General features: G+C 45.4%; 1 protein-coding gene across 1 annotated transcript in view; it reads left to right on the forward strand.

Moving 5' to 3' along the window:
- Positions 1-24685, forward strand: part of LOC137433081 (ATP-binding cassette sub-family C member 9) — a 221312-nt gene that overhangs the window by 155373 nt on the left and 41254 nt on the right. Inside the window, exons 19-24 of the mRNA XM_078782848.1 lie at positions 478-579; positions 7849-7933; positions 21199-21279; positions 21399-21536; positions 21802-21927; positions 22530-22635. Of these exons, the coding sequence (XP_078638974.1) occupies positions 478-579; positions 7849-7933; positions 21199-21279; positions 21399-21536; positions 21802-21927; positions 22530-22635 (638 nt within the window). The remainder of the gene's footprint in view (positions 1-477; positions 580-7848; positions 7934-21198; positions 21280-21398; positions 21537-21801; positions 21928-22529; positions 22636-24685) is intronic.

Below are 24685 nucleotides of genomic sequence, written 5' to 3' on the forward strand. Positions count from 1 at the left end.
TTTAAATACAAGATCGAGGCTCGTGTAAGAGCTAACATTGATCACAAAAAGACAAACTGACACATAAAACATATGATAAAGGGAGCGGGAGAACAAGATGGAGAGCAAGGACATCGGGAGATCTGTGGGGGGGGGGGGGGAGGGCTTGGGGGGAGGAGGCATGGGAAGGGGGGTGGGGGTGAGAGAGGTAAAAAAAACACATGGACATTGCTAGGACTTCGAGGAAAGAAGTCGGAATTTCAAAAAAGTGGATCTGAGGTGAATTAACGGGGGTAGAAAAGATCAAGGTTTTGGATGGGAGAAGATAAGAGATGGTGGTGAACAGCTGTTTTGAAGACCTGGAGGTCCTGGATTTTCTTAAGTTTTCCGAGGTACAGTATAGTTTCGTGAAGGTCACGTGGGAGCAGGCAGGACCTGCGTGGGATTCCTGCTTCAGGTATCGTTGGAAGTAATTTTTCGATGTGCTTTTCCCGACAGCAAGAAGAGAGGTTCCGTGGCTTATGCTGCCCAGAAACCCTGGCTTCTAAATGCCACAGTCGAAGAAAACATTACCTTTGGAAGCCTGTTCAACAAGCAGAGGTATGGTGGGTTGTAATGAGGAAGATGTTTGTGAAACATTTTTCTCCATTTCCACAATTGAGGCTCATGGAAGTGCAACGTGATGAAGGGTAGAAACTGACATTTGGGTGCAAACGGTGAATTTCCTTTGCTGTGTTTTTTTTCTTTGAGGTTATTGAATGGTTCCTCCTGTTTTGAAATTCAGACCCCGACCAGGCACATCTGGACCTCTTTGTTGAGCCAAGTCTTTACTGCATCCCAATTGTGACCTGTTCCATGTTTCAGGAAGCGTTTACACTCTTGCTGTCATTCTGTAGTGCATTTTTGCACCTCAGTGAGGATATCTTTGGACCTCCCTCTCGGCTGATTGCAATGAGGCTGTCCTGGCAGAGTTGGAATCTTAAACCAAATTACAGCTTACAATCTGATGACAGAAAAGTGTTTACTTGGCTCATCCAGAGCTTATGGAAGAAATGTTGTCCATGTTGGATTGCGAGGACATTCAACCAACTTTTGGAAGAAATGAGTCTTCTGAATTTTTAACTCGTCATCAGCTCCAAGCTCAATAGATCCCACATGGGTGCTGGCCTCTATCCATATGGGTGTGTTGGCCTCTACCCACATGGGTGCTGGCCTCTACCCACATGGGTGCTGGCCTCTACCCACATAGGTGCTGGCCTCTACCCACATGGGTACCAGCCTCTACCCACATGGGTGCTGGCCTCTAACCACATGGGTGCTGGCCTCTACCCACATGAGTGCTGGCTACTACCCACATGGGTGCTGGCCACTACCCACATGGGTGCTGGCCTCTACCCACATGGGTACCAGCCACTACCCACATGGGTGCTGGCCTCTACCCACATGGGTGCTGGCCACTACCCACATGGGTGCTGGCCCCTACCCACATGGGTGCTGGCCCCTACCCACATGGGTGCTGGCCTCTACCCACAAGGGTGCTGGCCTCTACCCACATGGGTACCGGCCTCTACCCACATGGGTACCGGCCTCTACCCACATGGGTGCTGGCCTCTACCCACATGGGTGCTGGCCTCTACCCACATGGGTGCTGGCCTCTACCCACATGGGTGTGGCCTCTACCCACATGGGTGCTGGCTTCTACCCACATGGGTGCTGGCCTCGACCCAATGTGGGTTTTGGCCTCGACCCTGCATGGGTTTTGTCGTCTACCCACATGGGTGCTGGCCACTACCCACATGGGTGCTGGCCTCTACCCCATGTGGGTTTTGGCCTCGACCCTGCATGGGTTTTGTCGTCTACCCACATGGGTGCTGCCCTCTACTCACATGGGTGCTGGCCTCTACCCACATGGGTGCTGGCCTCGACCCCACGTGAGTTTTGTCCTCTACCCACATGGGTTTTTTCGTCAACCCACATGGGTGCTAGCCTCGACCCCATGTGGGTTTTGGCCTCGACCCTGCATGGGTTTTGTCGGCTACCCACATGGGTGCTGGCCACTACCCACATGGGTGCTGGCCTGTACCCACATGGGTGCTGGCCTCGATCCCACGTGGGTTTTGTCCTCTACCCACATGGGTTTTGTCGGCTACCCACATGGGTGCTGGCCACTACCCACATGGGTGCTGGCCTGTACCCACATGGGTGCTGGCCTCAATCCCACGTGGGTTTTGTCCCCTACCCACATGGGTTTTGTCGTCTACCCACATGGGTGCTGGCCGCTACCCACATGGGTGCTGGCCTCTACCCACATGGGTGCTGACCACTACCCACATGGATGCTGGCCTCTACCCACATGGGTGCTGGCCTCTACCCACATGAGTTTTGTCCGCTACCCACATGGGTGCTGGCCTCTACCCACATGGGTGCTGGCCTCTACCCACATGTGTGCTGGCCTCTACCCACATGGGTTTTGTCCTCTACCCACATGGGTGCTGGCCTCGACCCACATGGGTGCTGGCCTCTACCCACATGTGTGCTGGCCTCTACCCACATGGGTTTTGTCCTCTACCCACATGGGTGCTGGCCTCTACCCACATGAGTTTTGTCCGCTACCCACATGGGTGCTGGCCGCTTCCCACATGGGTGCTGGCCTCTACCCACATGGGTGCTGGCCTCTACCCGCATGGGTGCTGACCACTACCCACATGGGTGCTGGCCGCTACCCACATGGATGCTGGCCTCTACCCACATGGATGCTGGCCGCTACCCACATGGGTGCTGGCCTCTACCCACATGGGTGCTGACCACTACCCACATGGATGCTGGCCTCTACCCACATGGGTGCTGGCCTCTACCCACATGAGTTTTGTCCGCTACCCACATGGGTGCTGGCCTCTACCCACATGGGTGCTGGCCTCTACCCACATGTGTGCTGGCCTCTACCCACATGGGTTTTGTCCTCTACCCACATGGGTGCTGGCCTCGACCCCATGTGGGTGCAATCGTCGATGTTTACCACAATCCTACTCTAATCTCATTGGTCTCCATAAAGCACCAATGACATAATCATATTGAAGCTCATTTCCATAAGACCAGAGATCTTTGGTGATGCCTCTGAATATGGTATGATGTTTATGGTTTAGTTGACTCGTCACACGGGTTAACTTCCTTGAACCATCCTGGTGCATACATGTTCTCTCTGTTTTACTGTTTCTATGATTGTTTCTATGATTGTTTCTATGATTGTTTCTATGATTGTTTCTATGATTGGGAGTGCCTTGTATTTATTTTTAGAGATCAAACAGGTGTCACTGGATTCAGACACAGACCAATAGCAAATTGAATGAGGACATATTGGCCAAAAGTTTCCAAGAACAATCCCAAAGGAAATGACCCAAAAGATTCAGGACTTATGGTTGTATAACTCACCTCATAAGATATACCAGCTCATCCCGTGTGCCTTGACCTTGATGCTACCATTTTATACAACCAATGTGCTTTCAAACAGCTGCCAGTTAGTCCTTCAAATATATCGGACTGAATTGGCAAGAAAGATTGATTCCTGCTGCTTTTATAAATAGTAATCCTTGACCTGTGGAGGACATTGTTACGTGTATCACATGCAGGACAAGGACATTTTGGAGACAGCAATGTGCTGTACTTTTATGTGAATCACAAGGGTATCAGTAGGCAGTGATGAAACCATCATACTTTCCTGGAAGTCCGAGCAGTGTCCATGTGTTTTTTTTTACCTCTCCCACCCCCACCCCCTTCCCACGCCTCCTCCCCCCAAGCCCTCTCCCTCCCACAGATCTCCCAATGTCCCTGCTCTCAAATGTTGTACTTGTGGGCTTCCCCCTCTCTCCCCATCTTGTCTCCCACTCCCTTTATTGCGTCTTATGTGTCCGTTTGTTTTTTTTTGTCATTAATGTTAGCTCTTACACGAGCCTCCATCTTGTGTACAAAAAAAAAAAAAGTCATGAGACGACGATGGTTCACGAGCGAGCGGTATTCAATGACAAAGGACGGACTATAACCAAAACAGGCCCAGACAGGCCAGGCCCGGAAATGTCAAAACGAAGTTACTGACCTTGAAATGATATAAAATAATGTATAATCAGTTATAAGGTTAGTTAGCTACACAATACCGAAAATTCGGTGAAAAATGAAATGAAAAAAAAAAAAAAAGAAAAAAAAGAAAAGAAAAATGAAAAATCGAGCTCCGTGGGGCTAGACACATGACATTGGCCTAATGAAATACCCAAAACCACTGTCAGATTCCACCAACTCCCTCGGAGAAGATGTAGCTTGAACTCGATTACCCCCTAAAAAGACATCTTTTTCGGGCGTGGCTCCGCCCACAATGGGCGCAATACACCCACTCTAGGCAGGACACAACGAGATCATGATATCAACCTCCCACCCAAGTTTCATCAAGATCAGATGATATCATCGGGTAGTTATGCTGCGGGCAGACAGACACACACAGACAGACGCACACACATGACGAATATAGTGGTCACTTGTTAACTCGTGAACCAATACTATTGTAACGGTCACGCGATCTGACCCGGTTGCCCAGGTTCAAATCCGGTGAGTTGCTGATGGACTCAGTGCCGGATCCCACGTCCAGGGCCGTGTTACCGTGCGGGTTGAGATCCTGCGCCGGACAAGTGCCGTGTTGAGACAATCACGTTATCGATCTTATCATTGGCCGAACTTACCAAATCACATGATACGATCTTATCCAATCAACCAATCAATCTGCCTTTAACAGGACTAGATTAGAGCCACCAGATGAAAGCCAACATGGACAGACCAAGTCAGGTTTATAAAGTGTATTGTGTAATGGCACATCTCTTATTATAATAGAGCAAACGTATATGATTATGTCGTTATGTCGCTATGTTTATATGCGACGAAAACGTGTTCTTCTTCTTCAAACAAAATTACCACCCTCTAAATTAACCCTCTTAATTGCGTTAGGACTGCTGAGACCCCTCAGACTTTTGACGACCCTTTAATTCCCCCGAGACCCTTCAGACAACCAAGACCCCCGAAAGACCCAAAACACCCCAAAGACCCAGAATACCCTTCAAGGCCCTGAGGCTCAAAAAGACCCTGAATACCCAAAAACCCAAAAGACCCCAAAGACCCAAAACACCCCGAAGACCAAAAACACCCCGAAGACCCAAAACACCCCGAAGACCCAAAACACCCCGAAAACCCAAAACACCCCGAAGACCCAAAACACCCCGAAGACCCAAAACACCCCGAAAACCCAAAACACCCCGAAGACCCAAAACACCCCGAAGACCCCAAAAAACCCCGAAGACCCAAAACAGACCGAAGACCCAAAACAGACCGAAGACCCAAAACAGACTGAAGACCCAAAACACTCTGAAGACCCAAAACACCCCGAAGACCCAAATGACCCCGAAGACCCCAAAAGACCCTTAAAGACCAAGAAGTACCAAAAGACCCAAAAACCCCTGAAGACTCCGAAGACCCAAAATACACCGAACACCCTTAAGACCCAAAAGCCTCTGAAGACACCAAAGACCCAAAAGACCCTGAAGACCCAAAACACCTCAAATACCCAAAATACCCTTAAAGGCCCAGAGGATCCAAAAGACCCTGAAGACCCAAATGGCCCTGAAGACCCAAAACACTATGAAGACCCAAAAGACACCGAAATGGTCAAAGATGCCTACCCCTCTGAAACGACGTGTGGTGAGGCGCGCGGAGCGAGCCAAGTCACGCTCGTATATGTACAAAAGCATACGATCAATAATCCCAAAAATTACCCACTACCGCATACTCACCCACGATACCAACGACAAACGGGAACCTTAATTATCATATGCCTTAGGCCAGGGGTTCCCAAACCCAGGGTCGTGACCCCATCCTGAACCACCCCCCCATCCCCCTCCAAATCCCGATTTTGAGAGGTAGGGGGGTTTCACGTTGAAAGTGTTTTCTCCGACAATTTTTACACTACGTATCAATACCAAGTAGGTACTGGTACAACTTGGGTCATGAGGCGAATGTGATTTCAAACTTTGGGTCGTTGACAAAAAAAGGTTGGGTACCACTTCCTTCGGCCTTCACAAACACATGGTAGAAGTCAAGGGAAGCCACAAGACAGTAGAGTTCCAAGGCGAAACCTGGTGAGTAGTTTGTGAGGAGAATGCCCTGGTACAGATGCAATTGTCCGAGCAGGTTGGGATGGGTGGGGGGACGGGAAGGGGAGTGGGGGGCGGGGGGGGAGGTGGGGTCAAAGAGAGGAATAAAACATCAAATAAAGACTAGCAGGAGTGAGGAATTTTAGACACGTACAATAGGGTGGATCTGGCATTTGTAACTACACGAATTAGCGACGCATCTATCTATAATTCCAGTAATCTCTGTATGTCTGTATGTCTGTGACCGCTGTTTCTCGACAACCACGGGTCCGATATACTTGAAACTTGCCAGGTATATTGCTGGGGACCCGAGGATGTGCCTTTTCAAGGTTTCATATTAATCGGACAAGTAGTTACCGAGCTATGTCCAAAAAACGATTCAACCAATCAGAGAGCAGCGAGTTATCACGTGTGCCGAACGTGGCGAACAGACTCTGCCTCGGACGGCACATTTGAGAGCGTATTCATTTATTTCACGTTGGCAAACTATGTTGCCGCTATGTTGGCGTTAAACTATGTTTTAAAACTAATTAAAACTAATTTGCGATTCTTTCGCTTTCCTGCGCGTTTGTGCACGCTATGGCGATTTCTTTACCAAACTCCGCAAGCCGTTCGCTTTGGACCAAACCATTTCATGTAAATAGAGGGGGGGGATTGTCACCGTACTCGCAAGCCGTTCGCTTTGGACCAAACCATTTCATGTAAATAGAGGGGGGGGGGGATTGTCACCGTACTCGCAAGCCGTTCGCTTTGGACCAAACCATTTCATGTAAATAGAGGGGGGGGATTGTCACCGTACTCGCAAGCCGTTCGCTTTGGCTTTGCGAATGGACCAAACCATTTCATGTAAATAGAGGGGGGGGATATAATTTTAGATATATATATAGTACGGGCACGCCCTAGTATCTAAAATGACATCTAATTGCTTTTACACTTATTCTTAACACTTAATATGGAAATAACTATACTATATTAAGCATTTATTAACCCCAAGGATCCATTTCCACAACAATATATGTGTAATTTCAATTTGGGATCCCAGTGCAACAAGTGAGTGCTCAGACTGCAATTCAAACTAGAACGACACTCAGTAGAGAGCATACATACCTCCACCTGGTTGGCCATATCACTCAATGGTGAAGAATCACTTTAAAAATTCTACTAGCCGGATCCGGATCCGGATCTTCACCAAAATCTAATGATTTCGTCCTTGTCACAAACACAACCTGTCCACCAAGTTTCGTCCAAATCCGTCCAGAACTTTTTGAGATATCCTGCTATGTATCGTTTTTGGATCTGTCTCCCAATGGTGAAGGATCACTTAAAAAATTAAATAATTCTCATATCTGAATCCATATTCAGATCTTCATCAAAATCGAATCATTTCGTCCTTGTCACATACGCTACATCTCTGATAAATCTCGTCTGAATCCGTCCACAACTTTTTGAGATATTTTGTTCACAACCGGACAGACAAACGGACAGACAGACAGGGGTGAAAACATCAACCTCCATCCACCTTTGGTGGCGGAGGTAACGAGTCGATCTTAATTCTTGTTTTTTGATACAAATAGTAAAATGTAATTTTCTCATCAATCGTTTACTTCTCTGAGCATTGGGATTTGAATAATTGTCACAATTGTGGTTTATATGCATCAGTAATCCGCAGCTTTCTCCACTGCAGGTACAAGGCCGTGATTGACACGTGTTCTCTGCAGCCAGACATTGACATCCTGCCCCAGGGAGACCAGACGTTGATTGGAGAGCGGGTATGTGCAGAAGATATGCCCATCGGTGCTACAAACACTCATGATATACACTCCGACTCTTCCTTTTCATTGCAGCATAGCAAACATTTCTCCATACTGAAATGCACTATTCCTTGTCCTTAAACGCCAATTGTACACCTGGTTAGTTGGGTTGGTGTTATGGTCAATGCTCGAGCGACTTATTGAGTGGAAACCTCCAGTTTCAAAATATCACGAGCATCAACTCATGGAATGCCGTTTGTTGTTTCTCGATAACCACATGAATCACTGCTTGTGTTCCTGCAACTACTCACAGTTTCTATCGTAACGATCTTAAATACGAGCAGGAGCACCAGGTGTTGCCCGGTGCTGTTCTAATCCTGTTGGCATTTTGAAGAAATCAATTAGTTTTTTTTTTCCTACTTTTTGTGGGTGCCTAAAACTCTTCCCTACACACACAAAGGAAACTTTATAATCAATATTATCGTATTACACACACACACCCACACCAATCGGGATAATTTAATATTTCCTTTCACAAAGCTACAAAGGCTCAGGCACTATCAAGCGATTAAAAGAAATTCAAAAAAACGAACTTTTTCTTTTCAAAAATTGTGAAATTTTTTTTTGGCCTAAAACACTCCCAGGTACTCACTGATGACCCTCTGAAAGTTTCAGGAAGATCCATTGAGCCATCTCTGACACACACATACAAAGACAGACATAGCAGACATAACTAGCCCAATGCGACTGTGTCGTCAATATGCTTCCGCATAGTCCCACAGCGGGTAGATGCCATCACTCTGCATATGTATGGGTAGGGGATCACGTTTGTGAAGTTTCGTGTTGATCGGATAAGGTTCATTTATCTATCCAAGATGGCGGCCAAACCACGTGACCTATGGCATCATCATTTTCAAACTACTGTATATGCAACAGTGCTATAAGATGACATTTGTAAAATTTCGCGTCAATAGGGTGAGCGGTTTCAGAGATATAATTATTTAATATTTTCCTTCAATCCAATATGGCTGCCAAACCATGTGACCCATGATGTCATAAATTTTATATTTCAATACAAATGGGTCAGAGATCATGTGCATGCAATTTCTGATTTTTAGGATAAGGAATTCGATTGAAACATTTTTGGCTGGTATACCACTTCACCTATGATGTCATCATTTTCATGCTTTTGTTCCCCATTGGAAGTACTTGACAATGTGCCAAGTTTCAAATTTTTCCATTCAGCGGTTTCCAAGAAATAATGTTTTAATTATTTGCGTTTAATCCAAAATGTCTGCCATACCACGTGACCTATGACGTCACAATTATCATAAAAACATTCTGCATGTGTGTCGCTCCTACCCTGAAAGTTTCGTCTCAATCGGACATGCGGTTGCTGAGAAAAACGAGGTTTAGCCCGGACGGACGGACGGACAACCCGAAAACATAATGCCTCCGGCCGTCCGGCGACGAATAAAAATGGCGACACACATACACACAGACAGACAGACAAACGGCTCTCTTATAGTACAGCATATAGATGATAGATTAGAACAGAAAACACATTTCGACTAAATACAAAGCCATGATTATGTAGATGGGGCAAAAGGAAAATCGAGCAGAAGTAATCCGACAAATGTGTGCCCTTTCGAACCCTGACGGTTGTGTGATTCAGACGGTCTTGAGCCGTCCAAAGAGCAGCAACTAATGGGCAACAAGGTGGAAGCAGCTCGTGTTGCATCAATTTGCAGGAGCCCCGAGCACGCTTGTGGGCCTTTGTGCGCTGTGCTTCTTTGTGTGCTTCATCGATGTGTTTCTGTGCCTGTCGACTGTCGAGCCATCCGTGGCATTGTCGGACATAATGCGGAGTGGCAAGATCACTGCGTAATGTGCTCCAGCTCTTTGGTATCGGCTCTGAATACCCTGCTGAAATGAGAGAGGTAGGCTATCATAATATTGGATTCGTTTACAGTTACACATTAGATATACAAAAGTAGAGGGGGTCATTTTAGAACATGGTGAGATGAGGGAAAAGGGTAAAGGGGGAAAAAAGGGGGAAACGGTAAAGGGATGAGGGTGAAGGGGGCAAAGGGGAAGAAGTGTAAAGGGAAAAAGGGGGGAAAGGGGACAAAGGGATGAGGGTAAAGGGGAAAAAAGGGTAAAGTGATGAGGGTAAAGGGGAAAAAAGGGTAAAGTGATGAGGGTAAAGGGGAAAAAAGGGTAAAGTGATGAGAGTAAAGGAAAAAAGGGGAAAAAGTGGAAAGGGAAAAGGGTTAAGGGAAAAAAGGGTAAAGGGGTGAGGGTTAAGGGAAAAAAGGGTAAAGGGGTGAGGGTTAAGGGAAAAAAGGGTAAAGTGATGAGGGTAAAGGGGAAAAAAGGGTAAAGTGATGAGGGTAAAGGGGAAAAAAGGGTAAAGTGATGAGGGTAAAGGAAAAAAGGGGAAAAAGTGGAAAGGGAAAAGGGTTAAGGGAAAAAAGGGTAAAGGGGTGAGGGTTAAGGGAAAAAAGGGTAAAGGGGTGAGGGTAAAGGGAAAAAAAGAGTAAAGGGGTGAGGGTAAAGGGAAAAAAAGAGTAAAGGGATGAGGGTGAAGGGAAAAAAAGGAAAAGGGTAAAGGGATGAGGGGAAAAATGGGGAAAAGGGTAAAGGGATGAGGGTAAAGGGAAAAAAGGGGAAGAAGTGTAAAGGGGGGAAAGGGGACAAAGGGTAAAGGGATGAGGGTAAAGGGGGAAAAAGGGTAAAGTGATGAGGGTTTTTTTTTGTTTTTTTTGTATACAAGATCGAGGCTCGTGAAAGAGCTAACATTAATCACACAAAAAGACAAACCGACACACAAAACACAAAAAACAAGGGGAGCGGCAGACAAGATGGGGAGAGAGGGGGAAGGACACAAAAGAGAGGGGGAAGGACACAAACACAACATTTGAGAGCAGGGACATCGGGAGGACTTGGGGGGAGGTGGGAGAGGAATAAAACATATGAACACTGCAAGGACTCTGGGGTGAATTACCGGGGGTAGAAAAGATCAAGGTTTTCGATGGGGGAAGATAAGAGATGGTGGTGAACAGCTGTTTTAAAGACCTGGAGGGAGGAGTGGGATTGAAGGGAGTGGGGGAGTTTGTTCCAGAGGCGGGAGAAAAGGGGAATGAAAGAGTGAAGGTGAGCAGAGAGCCTAGACTTTGGCAGTTCAACCATAAGAGGGTTGCAGGCAGATCTTGTGCGACCTGAAGGAATATTGGGGGGACAGAGCACAGAGAGAGCTGGGGGAGCAAGGCCGGAGAGGAGTCGGTAGAAGACAGAAAGACCACCAACCTGCCTGTGGTGAGTGAGTGAAAGGCCCTCGGTGTTGACTACATCGCAGGAGATTCCAATGATTCTGAAAGCTTTGGCCTCAACAGCGTGAAGCCGAGCAAGGTGTGAGGCAGGAGCACCAGCCCAGAGGGGGGAACAGTATTCCATTGAGCTGCGGATGAAAGCCTTGTATGTGGTGAGGAGCTCAGGTGTGCCAAGGAAGGACTTCGCACGACGGAGGATGCCCAGTCGGCGACTGGCTTTGGAGGCCAGCTTGGAAATGTGGTTTTCCCAAGAAAGATCATGGCAGATAGTGAGACCCAAAAGCTTGAGCGACAGAACTTCTTGGAGAGGATTGTTGAGAAAGTAGATGGGAGGGTTGTCCAGTCGGTCCTTTCGGAGAGACATTGTAAGAGTGTGAGATTTGTCAGGATTGAAAGACATGTACCACTTGTTTGACCAGTCTGTGATTTTGTCCAGGTCTGCAGAGAGTGAGGAGGCTGCAGACTGCCGATCTGAGGGATGAGGAATGGAGCGACAGAGAGTAGAGTCGTCAGCAAAGAGATAGAGAGGATTTTCAAGAGAGTCAGAGAGATCATTGATGAAGACCAGAAAAAGCACAGGGCCTTGGGGAACTTGAGGCACACTACCTTGGGGAACTCCAGCCTGAACAGGAAGAGGAGATGAGAGAAACCCATTCAGGGCCACACGTTGACTACGACCAGAGAGGAAGTCCGCCAGCCATGCGTGGAGATTTCCATGGATACCAAAGGAGGAGAGTTTGGTGAGCAGACCAGGGTGCCAGACCGTATCGAAGGCATGTGAAATGTCAAGGGAGACAGCTCAAATTTCCTGTTTGGCGTTGAGGACCTCCATCCATTGTTGAGAAAGCAGAAGCAGCATGTCCAGAGTAGAGTGACCAGGTCTGAAACCAAATTGATGATCCGAGATCAAGCCATTGGAGAAGAGGAAAGATTTAATATCTGAAGCAATGATGGATTCCATGACTTTGCTGATAATTGGGAGAAGGCTGATTGGTCTGTAGTTGCTGGGATCTGTTTTTGCACCTTTTTTGTGCAAAGCGGTGATGTTGGCTGATTTCTAAGCAGATGGAAGATGACCTTGAGCAAAAGAGAGGGTGAAGAGAACAGAGAGAGGGAGTGAAAGAGCGGAAGAACAGGATTTTAGGACCCGTGGGCTGATGCCGTCAGGTCCAGTTGCAGAATCCGTGTCGAGGGTTGACAGAAACTTTTCCACCTTGTCAGGAGGAAAGGACACAGAGTCCAGGAGCAGCTGGGTACGACTGGGTACGGTGGGTACAGAGAGGGATGGGTTTGGGACAGAAGATTTAGAGGCAAACACAGAGTTGAGGCATTCAGCTTTTTCATGCGTGGAGTCAGCCGTGTGGCCATTTGAGGTGAGGGAGGGGATGGAGGGGGAACAAACACCAGAAACAGATTTGACCAGATGCCACCAGGATTTGGAAGAGGGAGACAGATAAGAGAGTTCGGTCCTGAGAACGGAGAGATATTGTTTCCTGGCTCTCCTGAGGGTGGACACACACTTGTTTCGGGCTTTGTGAAAGGAAATGAGATTTCCTTCCGTTGGATTTGCTTTCCAGGAGACGTAAAGGAAAAAAGGGGAAAAAGTGGAAAGGGAAAAGGGTTAAGGGAAAAAAGGGTAAAGGGGTGAGGGTAAAGGGAAAAAAAGAGTAAAGGGATGAGGGTTAAGGGAAAAAAAGGGTAAAGGGGTGAGGGTAAAGGGAAAAAAAGAGTAAAGGGGTGAGGGTAAAGGGAAAAAAAGAGTAAAGGGATGAGGGTGAAGGGAAAAAAGAGTAAAGGGATGAGGGTAAAGGGGAAAAAAGGAGAAACGGAAGAGGGTAAATGGAAAAAAGGGAAACGGGAAAAGGGATGAGGGTAAAGGGAAAAAAGTTGCGAGGACATTAGAAGGGAAAGGGGGCAATGTGAGGTGGGGTCGATATGGAACATGCAAGAAAATGAAGATGGAAGTAGGAGTGAAAACATTTTCCAATTTGTCTGAATAATATATAAACTCCCCTCGAGCAACATTCGACTATAAAATTAATTTGTTGTGTGAATTAATAGGGGAAGGGGGGCTTGACCTCAACTTAACATTGAAATGAAAAATTTGCACAAATCTGTACAATCAACGGATTTCTTGTGTTTGCTCACAAGAACGGGCTATTTTGGGCCAGCACCAGATGGTATAAGTCTTGCCATCTGGTACTGGCGCAATACCAAGGAGGAAGGCCAGAGATTAGATGGAGAAAATTATCCGAGTACAAATGGCTCCAAGTTATTGAGAAAATAAAAGAATGGAACATGTTGAGGTAGGCCTTCGTCCTGCAGTTTTATTTTCAGATACAGCCTGTGGCTGGTTGCATCATTTTTCTGGAAACGCGTTTGTGCCGCTGATGCGGTGCCCCAATTACCAGTGAGCTGGAACTCAATTGTGTGCCGCTGATGCGGTGCCCCAATTACCAGTGAGCTGGTACTCAATTTGCCGACCTCGGAAGGATGACAGGCTGACTCAAACCCCCTGGTTTTAATTCAACGATCGACCGGGATTCGAACCCAGGTTCCTAGGATCCCAAGCCGGCACCCTAACCGCTAAGCCAGCACCCTAACCGCTAAGCCAGCACCCTAACCGCTAAGCCAGCACCCTAACCGCTAAGCCAGCACCCTAACCGCTAAGCCAGCACCCTAACCGCTAAGCCTGCACCCTAACCGCTAAGCTGCCACCCTAACCGCTAAGCCAGCACCCTAACCGCTAAGCCAGCACCCTAACAGCTAAGCCAGCACCCTAACCGCTAAGCCAGCACCCTAACCGCTAAGCCAGGACCCTAACCGCTAAGCCGGCACCCTAACCGCTAAGCCAGCACCCTAACCGCTAAGCCAGCACCCTAACCGCTAAGCCAGGACCCTAACCGCTAAGCCAGCACCCTAACCGCTAAGCCAGCACCCTAACCGCTAAGCCAGCACCCTAACAGCTAAGCCAGCACCCTAACCGCTAAGCCAGCACCCTAACCGCTAAGCCAGCACCCTAACCGCTAAGCCAGCACCCTAACCGCTAAGCCAGCACCCTAACCGCTAAGCCAGCACCCTAACCGCTAAGCCAGCACCCTAACCGCTAAGCCAGCACCCTAACCGCTAAGCCAGCACCCTAACCGCTAAGCCAGCACCCTAACCGCTAAGCCAGCACCCTAACCGCTAAGCCAACACCCTGACCGCTAAGCCAGCACCCTGACCGCTAAGCCAGCACCCTGACCGCTAAGCCAGCACCCTGACCGCTAAGCCAGCACCCTGACCGCTAAGCCAGCACCCTAACCGCTAAGCCAGCACCCTAACCGCTAAGCCAACACCCTAACCGCTAAGCCAACACCCTAACCGCTAAGCCAGCACCCTAACCGCTAAGCCAACACCCTAACCGCTAAGCCAACACCCTAACCGCTAAGCCAACACCCTAACCGCTAAGCCAACACCCTAACCGCTAAGCCAACACCCTAACCGCTAAGCCAACACCCTAACCGCTAAGCCAACACCCTAACCGCTAAGCCAATACCAGGCCGTCCCGCAGTGAACTGAAATATATGAGTCGAGTCAAAAAGTCAGGTCGGTTGAGGTAACACATAATGGGTCAAATGGCCTTGTCAAAAATGGTCTCATCAAAATTAGGATTTACCTTCAAATATAAAAAAACTATTCCAGAAACTTTTTTTCCTTTCAACACAAATTCTGGCGGATCCTCCTCACCCTCAGGTCACGTGCAGCAACACGTCACTACTATCTTCTGCCCTCTCTGTGGAAGTTGAGTTCAGGTAGGATGAGTTTTGCATCCATTCCTGTTTATTCATTTACATAAATGACTTCTCTAATGAAGAGAACATTTTCACCTCCTTGGGGATTTCACTTTATGCCCAAAAAGTTCCTCAACCCATTGATCAACAGTCTGTGTTGGAATTCCTTTCATCAGATTTCAAGGAAATAATGTGGTTTAACAACCAGAACATGAAATAAAACCTTCATTCCCACAAATTTCCTCATTTCTTCGGGAAAAAGAAAAATTAGAGCATGGACAAAATTTGCAACTTCATCCATCTTCTTCAACCAATTTATGGAAGAAATTCGTCTTTCTAATTTCTACCTCGTCATCAGCTCGAAGCTCACGAGATCCCACGAGGGTGTTGGCCTCGACCTTGCGTAGGCACTAGCATTGACCTCACGTAGGCACTAGCATTGACCTCACGTAGGCACTAGCATTGACCTCACGTAGGCACTAGCATTGACCTCACGTAGGCACTAGCATTGACCTCACGTAGGCACTAGCATTGACCTCACGTAGGCACTAGCATTGACCTCACGTAGGCACTAGCATTGACCTCACGTAGGCACTAGCATTGACCTCACGTAGGCACTAGCATTGACCTCACGTACGCACTAGCATTGACCTCACGTACGCACTAGCATTGACCTCACGTAGGCACTAGCATTGACCTCACGTTGGTGCTGGCATTGACCTCACGTTGGTGCTGGCATTGACCTCACGTAGGCACTAGCATTGACCTCACGTAGGCACTAGCATTGACCTCACGTAGGCACTAGCATTGACCTCACGTAGGCACTAGCATTGACCTCACGTAGGCACTAGCATTGACCTCACGTAGGCACTAGCATTGACCTCACGTAGGCACTAGCATTGACCTCACGTAGGCACTAGCATTGACCTCACGTTGGTGCTGGCATTGACCTCACGTTGGTGCTGGCCTTATCCCCACATGGGCCCTGGCCTCGACACGCATGGGCACTGGCCTCCATCCCACCTGGGTACTCATTCCCACCTGGGCACTGGCCTCCATCCCACCTGGATGCTAATAATAATAATATTAATAATAATATTAATAATAATAATATTAATAACTAGCCGAAACCCGTGGAACATCCACGGAAGGGAGGATGTGGTGTATGGATAGAGTGTACCATTATGGATGGCATAGGGGAGCGCTCATGGGATCTTCTTCTTCCGTTAAGCTCCAATTTTTTCTCTTTAAGTTAAGTCCAATCAGTCCTCTCTGCTCGAAGTGCTCAGGCCATGCCTTCCCGCTCTCATACTTTTATTGCTGTTCGGTGTAGAAAGAGATTGACATATCGTTCGTCTGTTTTCAGCTCGTTATCTTTAAGCTTCCTTACGTCTCGCCAGCTGCTACACCTCTCTGAGTTACGAGGATTTATGCAACGCATCCCGAGTATCGCAACGTCACTCCATTTAACTTTATTAAAATGACGATAAAGACGTTTCCTTATATATCCTAATTTAAAATGTTCAAGGGAATAAAAAGACCATTTGGTTCACACCACCCATGTTCACACCACTCGACTGTCCAATCAGCGGACGGCTCGCTTCGCCTTCGCTCAGCAGACGCCAATACGATGGCGTCGTAAGATGGCGTCGTATCGGCAGTTAATCGGATGCTTTTGGGCCCCAACATCGGCTAATTCAGATTTTTCGAGTATGGCTGTACGTGATAAACAAAGAGCGCGGTTCGTAGATCGTAAATCCATTAGTGCCGTGGGCATCGGGTCACTGGGTGCGGCGTAAATGGGATAACAAAGTCGAGTCCTTACGGTATTATTATATAGATAATAATATTAATAATAATAATATTAAGAATAATAATAATAATAATAATATTAATAATAATAATAATAATAATAATATTCATAATAATAATAATAATAATATTAATAATAATATTAATAATAATAATATTCATAATAATATTAATAATAATATTAATAATATTCATAATAATATTAATAATATTATTAATAATAATAATAATATTAATAATAATAATAATAATGCGAGTTGCCTAACAAGGAACTTTGATGCTAGATTAGACCCATCAAAGTCTGCATTATTATTACCAACCTTTGGCTGTTTGGCCATGCTCTATCCTTTTAAATACTGAGCGTCAAGCAACGAAGCAGCACGTAACATTTTACAAGTCTTTTCGTATCACTCGGCTGGGGTTCAAACTTCAAACCACCCATCTGGTCCATACTCTGTGCGGACGCTCAAACCATTTCGCCACCTGAAGGTGGATGGAGGTTATGTTTTCACACCTGTCTGTCTGTTTGTCCGTTTGTCCGTTTGTGAACAAAATATCTCAAGAAGTTGTGGACGGATTCGGACGAACTTTGGCAGAGATATAGCGAATGTGAGAAGGACGAAACGATTCGATTTTGGTGAAGATCCGGATTCGGATCCGGATACTATAATTTTTAAAGTGATTCTTCACCATTGGGAGATCGGGACAAAAACGATACATAGCAGGAACTCTCAAAAAGTTGTGGACGGATTTGGACGAAACCTGGGGGACCGGTTGTGTGTGTGACAAAGACGATTCGATTCAATTTTGGTGAAGATCTGAATATGGTTTCGGATATGAGAATTATTTAATTTTTAAGTGATTCTTCACCATTGGAAGATAGGGCCTAAAACGATACATATGAGGACATCTTTCACGCATTCGCCCTTTCACGAGCCTCGATCTTGCATACAAAAAAAAAAAAAAAATCTCAAAAAGTTATGGACGGATTAGGACGAAACTTGTTGGACAGGTTGTGTGTGTGACACTGTGACAAGGAAGAATCGATTCGATTTTGGTGAAGATCTGAATATGGATTCGGATATGATAATTATTTAATTTTTAAGTGATTCTTCACCATTGGAAGATAGGGCCAAAAACGATACATAGCAGGATATCTCAAAAAGTTATGGACGGATTTGGACGAAACTTGTTGGACAGGTTGGGTGTGTGACAAGGAAGAATCGATTCGATTTTGGTGAAAATCTGGACCCGGATCCAGTTAGTAGAAGTTTTAAAGTGATTTTTCACCATTGAGTGATATGGCCAACCAGGTGGAGGTATGACTCCTCCACCATAGAGGGTAAAATACATAGAGGGTATTGCACTTGAGTCCGTTTGTCTGTTTGTTTGTTTGTCCGCACAGAATAAATATGATTTTCTCTGCAACCGTTGTTCCGATTGACAGGGAATTTTCACCATAGGTGCACCTCCACGTGTATAAGTTTTTAATGATAATTATGACGTCATAGGTCACGTGGTTCTGCCGCCATCTTGGAAAACCGAAAAAATTTGCACCTCTACATCTCCGAAAGTGCTGAATAGAAAAAATTGAGACATTGCTCTTTGTAAAGAACTCTCCATGTGGAATAAAATATGTTAATGATGTCATAGGTGCCTCCATTATGACGTCATAATTCGAGAAGTACAAAACTTCATCCGATCAAGATGAAATTTCTTGAGCGTCATCTTGGGATAAATTGGGGAAGAAAAAAAAAATTATGTCATCGGTCACGTGGTTCGGCCGCCATATTTGTTTTACTACAAAAGCCTTCAAAACCACTGAAAACATCCTGGCGAGGGTCTGCAATCTCTGATTGCTCTTTCTTGTTTTAAAATGTTTTACCGGCTCCATGCTAAGTTTCAATCATTGGATATAAATCAATGTGGGACTACATCGAAATGAAGAGCTTTATTTCATTTAAAATCCAATTTCTAATCTCTCTGGCTTTGGCTGGAGGCTGCTTGAGCAGCTGTTTAAAGATGCTCATGTTGTTTGAACTCTTTTCAAGGACATCTGTCTTTGGCTTCTCGTCAGGTTATTGCAACACATCATAGCTCACTGTCATGGCTTGTTTGTGACATGCACTCGACTTGTGTATTTTACTTGAACGTCAATCGTCTTGCAAAGACTTCCGCTCTTCCATGATTGTAATCATAATTCCACATCTCCGGTATTTTGTTGCATCTCTCGGACAGGAATACCTTTGGAAGGTCGTTGGATTGTGCCTCTCACATGAAAAATACATTCACTCATTTCCTTTTGAAGATTTACTGTGAAAGCCTCATGGGCCTTCTGATAAAACAGCTTAAAGAGCAGTTGCAGAACAGCAAGTGTGGAACATAATGAAGCAAAGAGATCACAGTTGAACCTATAATGGCGAACATGAACTAATGATGTGAGGAGATATGCTTGAACCAAGTGCACACATTGTGGTTCAGTTAAATAAATTATTTTGTATATAAAGATCTAGGCTCATGGAAGAGTGAGGTGAATGGGAGTTTTGGTGAATAAAAAAAAAACACACTGGAGAGACCAAACAGCGGTGCGTTACCTATACACCACCTTTAAAAAATGTTGGCGAACTTATATGCAGACAGGAGGACAGTCTGAAGAGAGCAGACAGGATAATAAAGAGCAGCAGGGTAAAAGGACAATGAATTGATAGTGCGACAATGGATCGACACAACTCCTACGGGTCGCACAAGATCTGCCTGCAACCCTCTTCTGGTGAAATTGCCAAAATCAAGATTCTCGATTCACCTTCACTCTTTCATTCCTCTTTTCTCCCGCCTCTGGAACAAACTCCCTCACTCTCTTCAATCCCACTCCTCCCTCAAGGTCTTCAAAACAGCTGTTCACCACCATCTCTTATCTTCCCCCATCCAAAACCTTGATCTTTTCTACCCCCGTTAATTCACCCCAGATCCACGTTTTTGAAATTCCGACTTCTTTCCTGGAAGTCCTAGCAGTGTCCATGTGTTTTTTTTACCTCTCTCACCCCCACCCCCCTTCCCACGCCTCCCCTCCCCAAGCCCTCTCCCTTCCACAGATCTCCCGATGTCCCTGCCCTCAAATGTTGTACTTGCATGCTTCCCCCTCTCTCCCCATCTTGTCTCCCATTCCCTTTATTTCGTCTTATGTGTCCATTTGTTTTTTTTGTGATTAATGTTAGCTCTTACACGAGCCTCGATCTTGTATATCAAAAAAAGAAGAAAAAAAAGAGGGAATGAGCGGACAGGAAAAGAGGAGGGAAGGAATCATGGGTGTTGGCCTGAGGGCTCAGGCCAGCACCCTGTAAGTCAGGGTTAGGGTTAGGTGGAGTTTGTGGGTGAAGAAAAGATTGTCTCTCCAGATGGGGGATAACATGAGAGGGTGTGCACTGCCTGCTTGAATCCCGAGAATAAAGAGTTCCATGGGTGAGAGAAATGAGGAACAAAGGAGGGTTTTTGTAGTTAAGCCAGTAGAGGGTTGCTGGAAGAACGTGCACCTCCAAGAGGGCTGAGAAAGCATTCTGAATGTACAATGGAAGTGAGACTAGAGAGGAGATGGTTATGAAAACAAAACCAGAGATCACCGACCCGTCTATGATGTGAGAGTAGCAAGGCTTGTGCTTTGGCCTCTGCTATTTTACAATGATGCGTCAAATTTGACCAGACTCATTGGCTTCATGGTACGAGCTTTCGCTATGAGTCTGGGAGGTCGTGGTTTGAACCCTCACCAAATCATACCAAAGATTCATTAAAATGTTGTGTGCTCTCCATTGTTAACATTTTAAAAAGATGTCTAGAGCATGGACATGCAACTATATATTGGCGACTACAGCTCAGGCTTTGATAGGCCTAATGTCCTCCTCCTGCATTAAAGTCCTTGTAAGTTAACTCGTATTACTTTTATCATCTTTTCAACCGAATCTTCTCGTACCTTAATGATGAACTCACTGTTCTTAAATTGAACCAAATTAAATCGGTTGATTCTAATTGGCTTTAGAATTACACAATTCACCATGTGTGGCAAAGGGCTGGTCAATGCAAAGTGATGATGTCACCGAGGGATTCGCCAGCAACGACGTCTCTGTGGCAGTCGCTACTTTTAATGAGAATTCCTTTTTCTAATCCCAGAAGAAACCTTCAGGGAGCATACCAGGAAGCATACCAGCATCACATTAATTTCTGATGACACGCTCCCTTTGTGTTGGCACGCGCAAACCTTATCACCAAGAACATGTTGCAACTCATTGAAGGTTTTGCAATTAAAATATTTAAACAAGGTTTCTATTTTACAGTCAGTGTTTACTTCAATCATTTGACTTGTGTTATCTTGCAGGGTGTGAACCTCAGCGGGGGACAACGGCAGAGGATAAGTGTCGCAAGGGTCTTGTACCAGGAGACCAACGTGGTCTTTCTGGTGAGACTTTTTACTGCTATCACTGTTTTAAGCAGCGCTAACAGTATCCATGTGTCGTACCATTCACAGATCCATGGTTTTGTGAAAGTAAACTCTTCAATGTTGTTTATCTGCGACAGGATGACCCATTCTCCGCACTTGACATTCACCTGAGTGATCACCTGCTGCAAGAAGGAATCGTGAAGCTTCTCCACAATGACAAGCGCACGACAGTCCTGGTTACCCACAAGCTCCAGTATTTGCCTCATGCTGACTGGGTATGCATGACTCATCGCATGTATCAAGTGGCCTGCTGGTCATGGGCAGTGCATGTGCATGGATGGGTGGTTGCAAAATTGGGGCTGATGAGGCTTTAGTACCGAATTATCACAGGATTATGTTTTGCCGAATTCAATTCTGTTCTTTACCTATGTTGTAAACTCTTAAATGATCTCAAGTTTGCAACATCCTCAAAAGTGACATCGCTCGGTCTGCGGCAACAAGGCCAAATTCTGAATGACCAATGGGCTGCACTTTGCACAGATTGTCGCCATGAAGGATGGCAGTGTGCTTAGGGAAGGCACACTACTGGACATTCAGACACAGGACCCGGAGCTGTATGAGCATTGGAAAACGCTTATGAACCGACAGGACAAAGAATTTCAGAAGGTCAGCTCTGGGGGACAGCATGTTCCTGGTCTTCCAATAGGGTTGATGCCCACAGCCGATAACGTCTCATGCAAGTTGTTATAATTGCTGGTGCAGATCTCTTAACTGTCCTTAACTGAAGATTTTTTAAAATCCTTTCTTAATTATAATTCTAGGTGCTTTAGTCGGAAGCAGGAATTGTATAAACTAGCAACGGTACCCGCCCTATGGGCGGCGCTTCAATTGGGAGGCCCAAATGAAAAGGTAAAATATTAGAAATTGAAGGCTTTTTTTATTTTAAACGATTTATATAAACATCCGTGAAATCATATCACACGCAAATCATCAAAATCTAAAAAGTATTTGTAGAATTTCAACAAAAGCCACATCACTGTTCATGTCGGTAAATATTATTCCATCGTGTTTGAAAAAACTGAAAAATTGGGAAAACAATATGGTCTATTTTACTCCAGGGGGTCCCAGGATTACCCACCCAAAATTTCGTTGTGATCGGTTCAGCTGTTTTTGCGGTACCTGGGAACAGACAGGCAGACATTTGGTGAATTATAGGAAGATTTTTGCCAGTGTATTGATGGATAAGACATCCCATGTATTTTGTACAGGACACAGAATCTGAAGGCAGAACAGCACTGGAGCGGAAAAACCTGCGACGGGCAATGTATTCTCGAGAAGCACAGCTTAAGACCCAAGTGGAGGATGAAGAAGAAGGTGTGTGTGTGTGTGTGTGTGTGTGTGTGCGCGCGTGTGTGTGTGTGTGTGTGTGTGTGTGTGTGTGTGTGTGTGTGTGTGTGTGTGTGTGTGTGTGTGTGTGTGTGTGTGTGTGTGTGCCCATGCCCACCTCTGCGTAAAACATACAAGAGTCCAGAAAGTGCTTAATTAACTCTGCCACCGAAAGTGGACGGAGGTTATGTATTCACCCCCTATGTGTTTATTACTTGTGAAATTGAACATTCGTACGGTGAGTATGTTCTGTTATTCTGTATATCTCTTTGTCTGTCTGTCTGTATGTCAATTGCCTACAGGTCAAATTTTCACTCTGATCTTTACGAAACTTAACCACCTTGTAGAGATAGTCACGAGCAAGAAACCTCTTGTTTTTTTAGGTCATTAGGTCAAAGGCCAACATCATAAATCATCAATTTTTATCCGATTCACTTGATATCGATATATAGTTTATAAAACACCGAAAAACATGGGTGGACGATGAATTCTCATCGAGGTGAAGTCTTGGTCGACCCCTGTGAACTGAGTATGTCTATTAATTACATACTGTTTCAACATGAGTTGGACCGCAAGTACATTTATTAATTACGTCTCCCAATTACGTATTATTGGACCATGACTACATCTATTAATTACGTACTATCGGAACATACCTTTTAGATATTTAGACCTTTATACCCCTTAACCTTTTAGACCCCTTCAGACCATCTTGGACCTTTCAAACCCTTTGAACCTTTTAAGACCCTTTATACCACCCTTAGACCCTTTCGACCGTTACACCCTTTAGACCGCTTAGACCTCTTGATCCTTTAGACCCATTGACCCTATTTAGACCCCTTAAGAACCTTTCCGATCTTTAAGACCCTTTAGTCCCCTTAATTCCTGAAGACGTTTACACCCTTTAGTTTAGATCACTTATACCTTTGACCCTTAGACCTTTAGACCCATTAGATCCATGGGTTGTACCGTTGTAGCCCCCACCTCGAGTGGCCTTGTAGGCTTTGTGGCTTTGTAATAAGACCATCATAAGTCCCTTCAGACCTTTACACATCTTAGACACCTTGGACCATATTGACCTGTAGATCCATTAGACCCCTTTAGACACACACCACACTAATATATATAGAGTCTTCTTGCAATATACAGACTACTTTTTCACCAAGTAATGTACAATCTCCACCCACACAGAGGGTGCATACTCCGCTAGGTTGAGCAGAAATTGCATATTGGGTCACTTAATTGGTTCACCAATCAAACATCGAAGCATATTGTTTTTGAAGTCAAAAGCTCAAATGCTCAAAGGTGAAGGTCACATTAATCATATATTTTCACCCGATTGACTTGAAATTTGAACAGGGTGCATATAGGGCTACTGAAGTCTATTGTTTGAGGTCAAACAGTCGAAACCCAATGTCACATAAAATTATCAATTTTCATCAAATTAACTTGAAATTTGAATAGGATTTGCATATTGGATCACAGACCTGTTCAGCAAAAATCAATATGACTGATTTAGCCTTTTTGATATGGCAATGGTTTCCATGACAACATTATAATCAAATGAGCCTTTTTGTGAAACTTACATCACCATACCTCAATCATTTTTCAAGATATCGAATTAGAGCTTACATGGCTTATTTGTACATACAGTATGTGTAGTATATGTGGGGAAGATTTGGTCAAACTTAGTCAAAGGTCAAGATCAAGGCCATCCAACACACGTAAAACACCTATTAGGCAGCAATTAGAAAATGTATCGACGAAATTTGTCATGCACAGTATTCCATCATGTAAAACACTTCAGAGTTCAAAATTTCCAAATTACCATATTGCTGTTTCCATGGCAACTATGATTTATTTGGATTCTGCAAGTGTCGTGCTCTGCACGACATATTTATTGTTTGTTTGTCTGTCTGTGAGCAGGATATTTTAATAGGTTATGGATAGATTCGGACGAAACATGGTGGACAGGTTGGGTTTGTAATAAGGACGATTTGATTCGACTTGGGTGAAGATCCGGATCCAGACACTATAA

This window comes from Myxine glutinosa, chromosome 8 (assembly GCF_964187855.1).
Source record: "Myxine glutinosa chromosome 8, kmMyxGlut1.1, whole genome shotgun sequence".
NCBI classification, from domain to species: Eukaryota; Metazoa; Chordata; class Myxini; order Myxiniformes; family Myxinidae; genus Myxine; species Myxine glutinosa.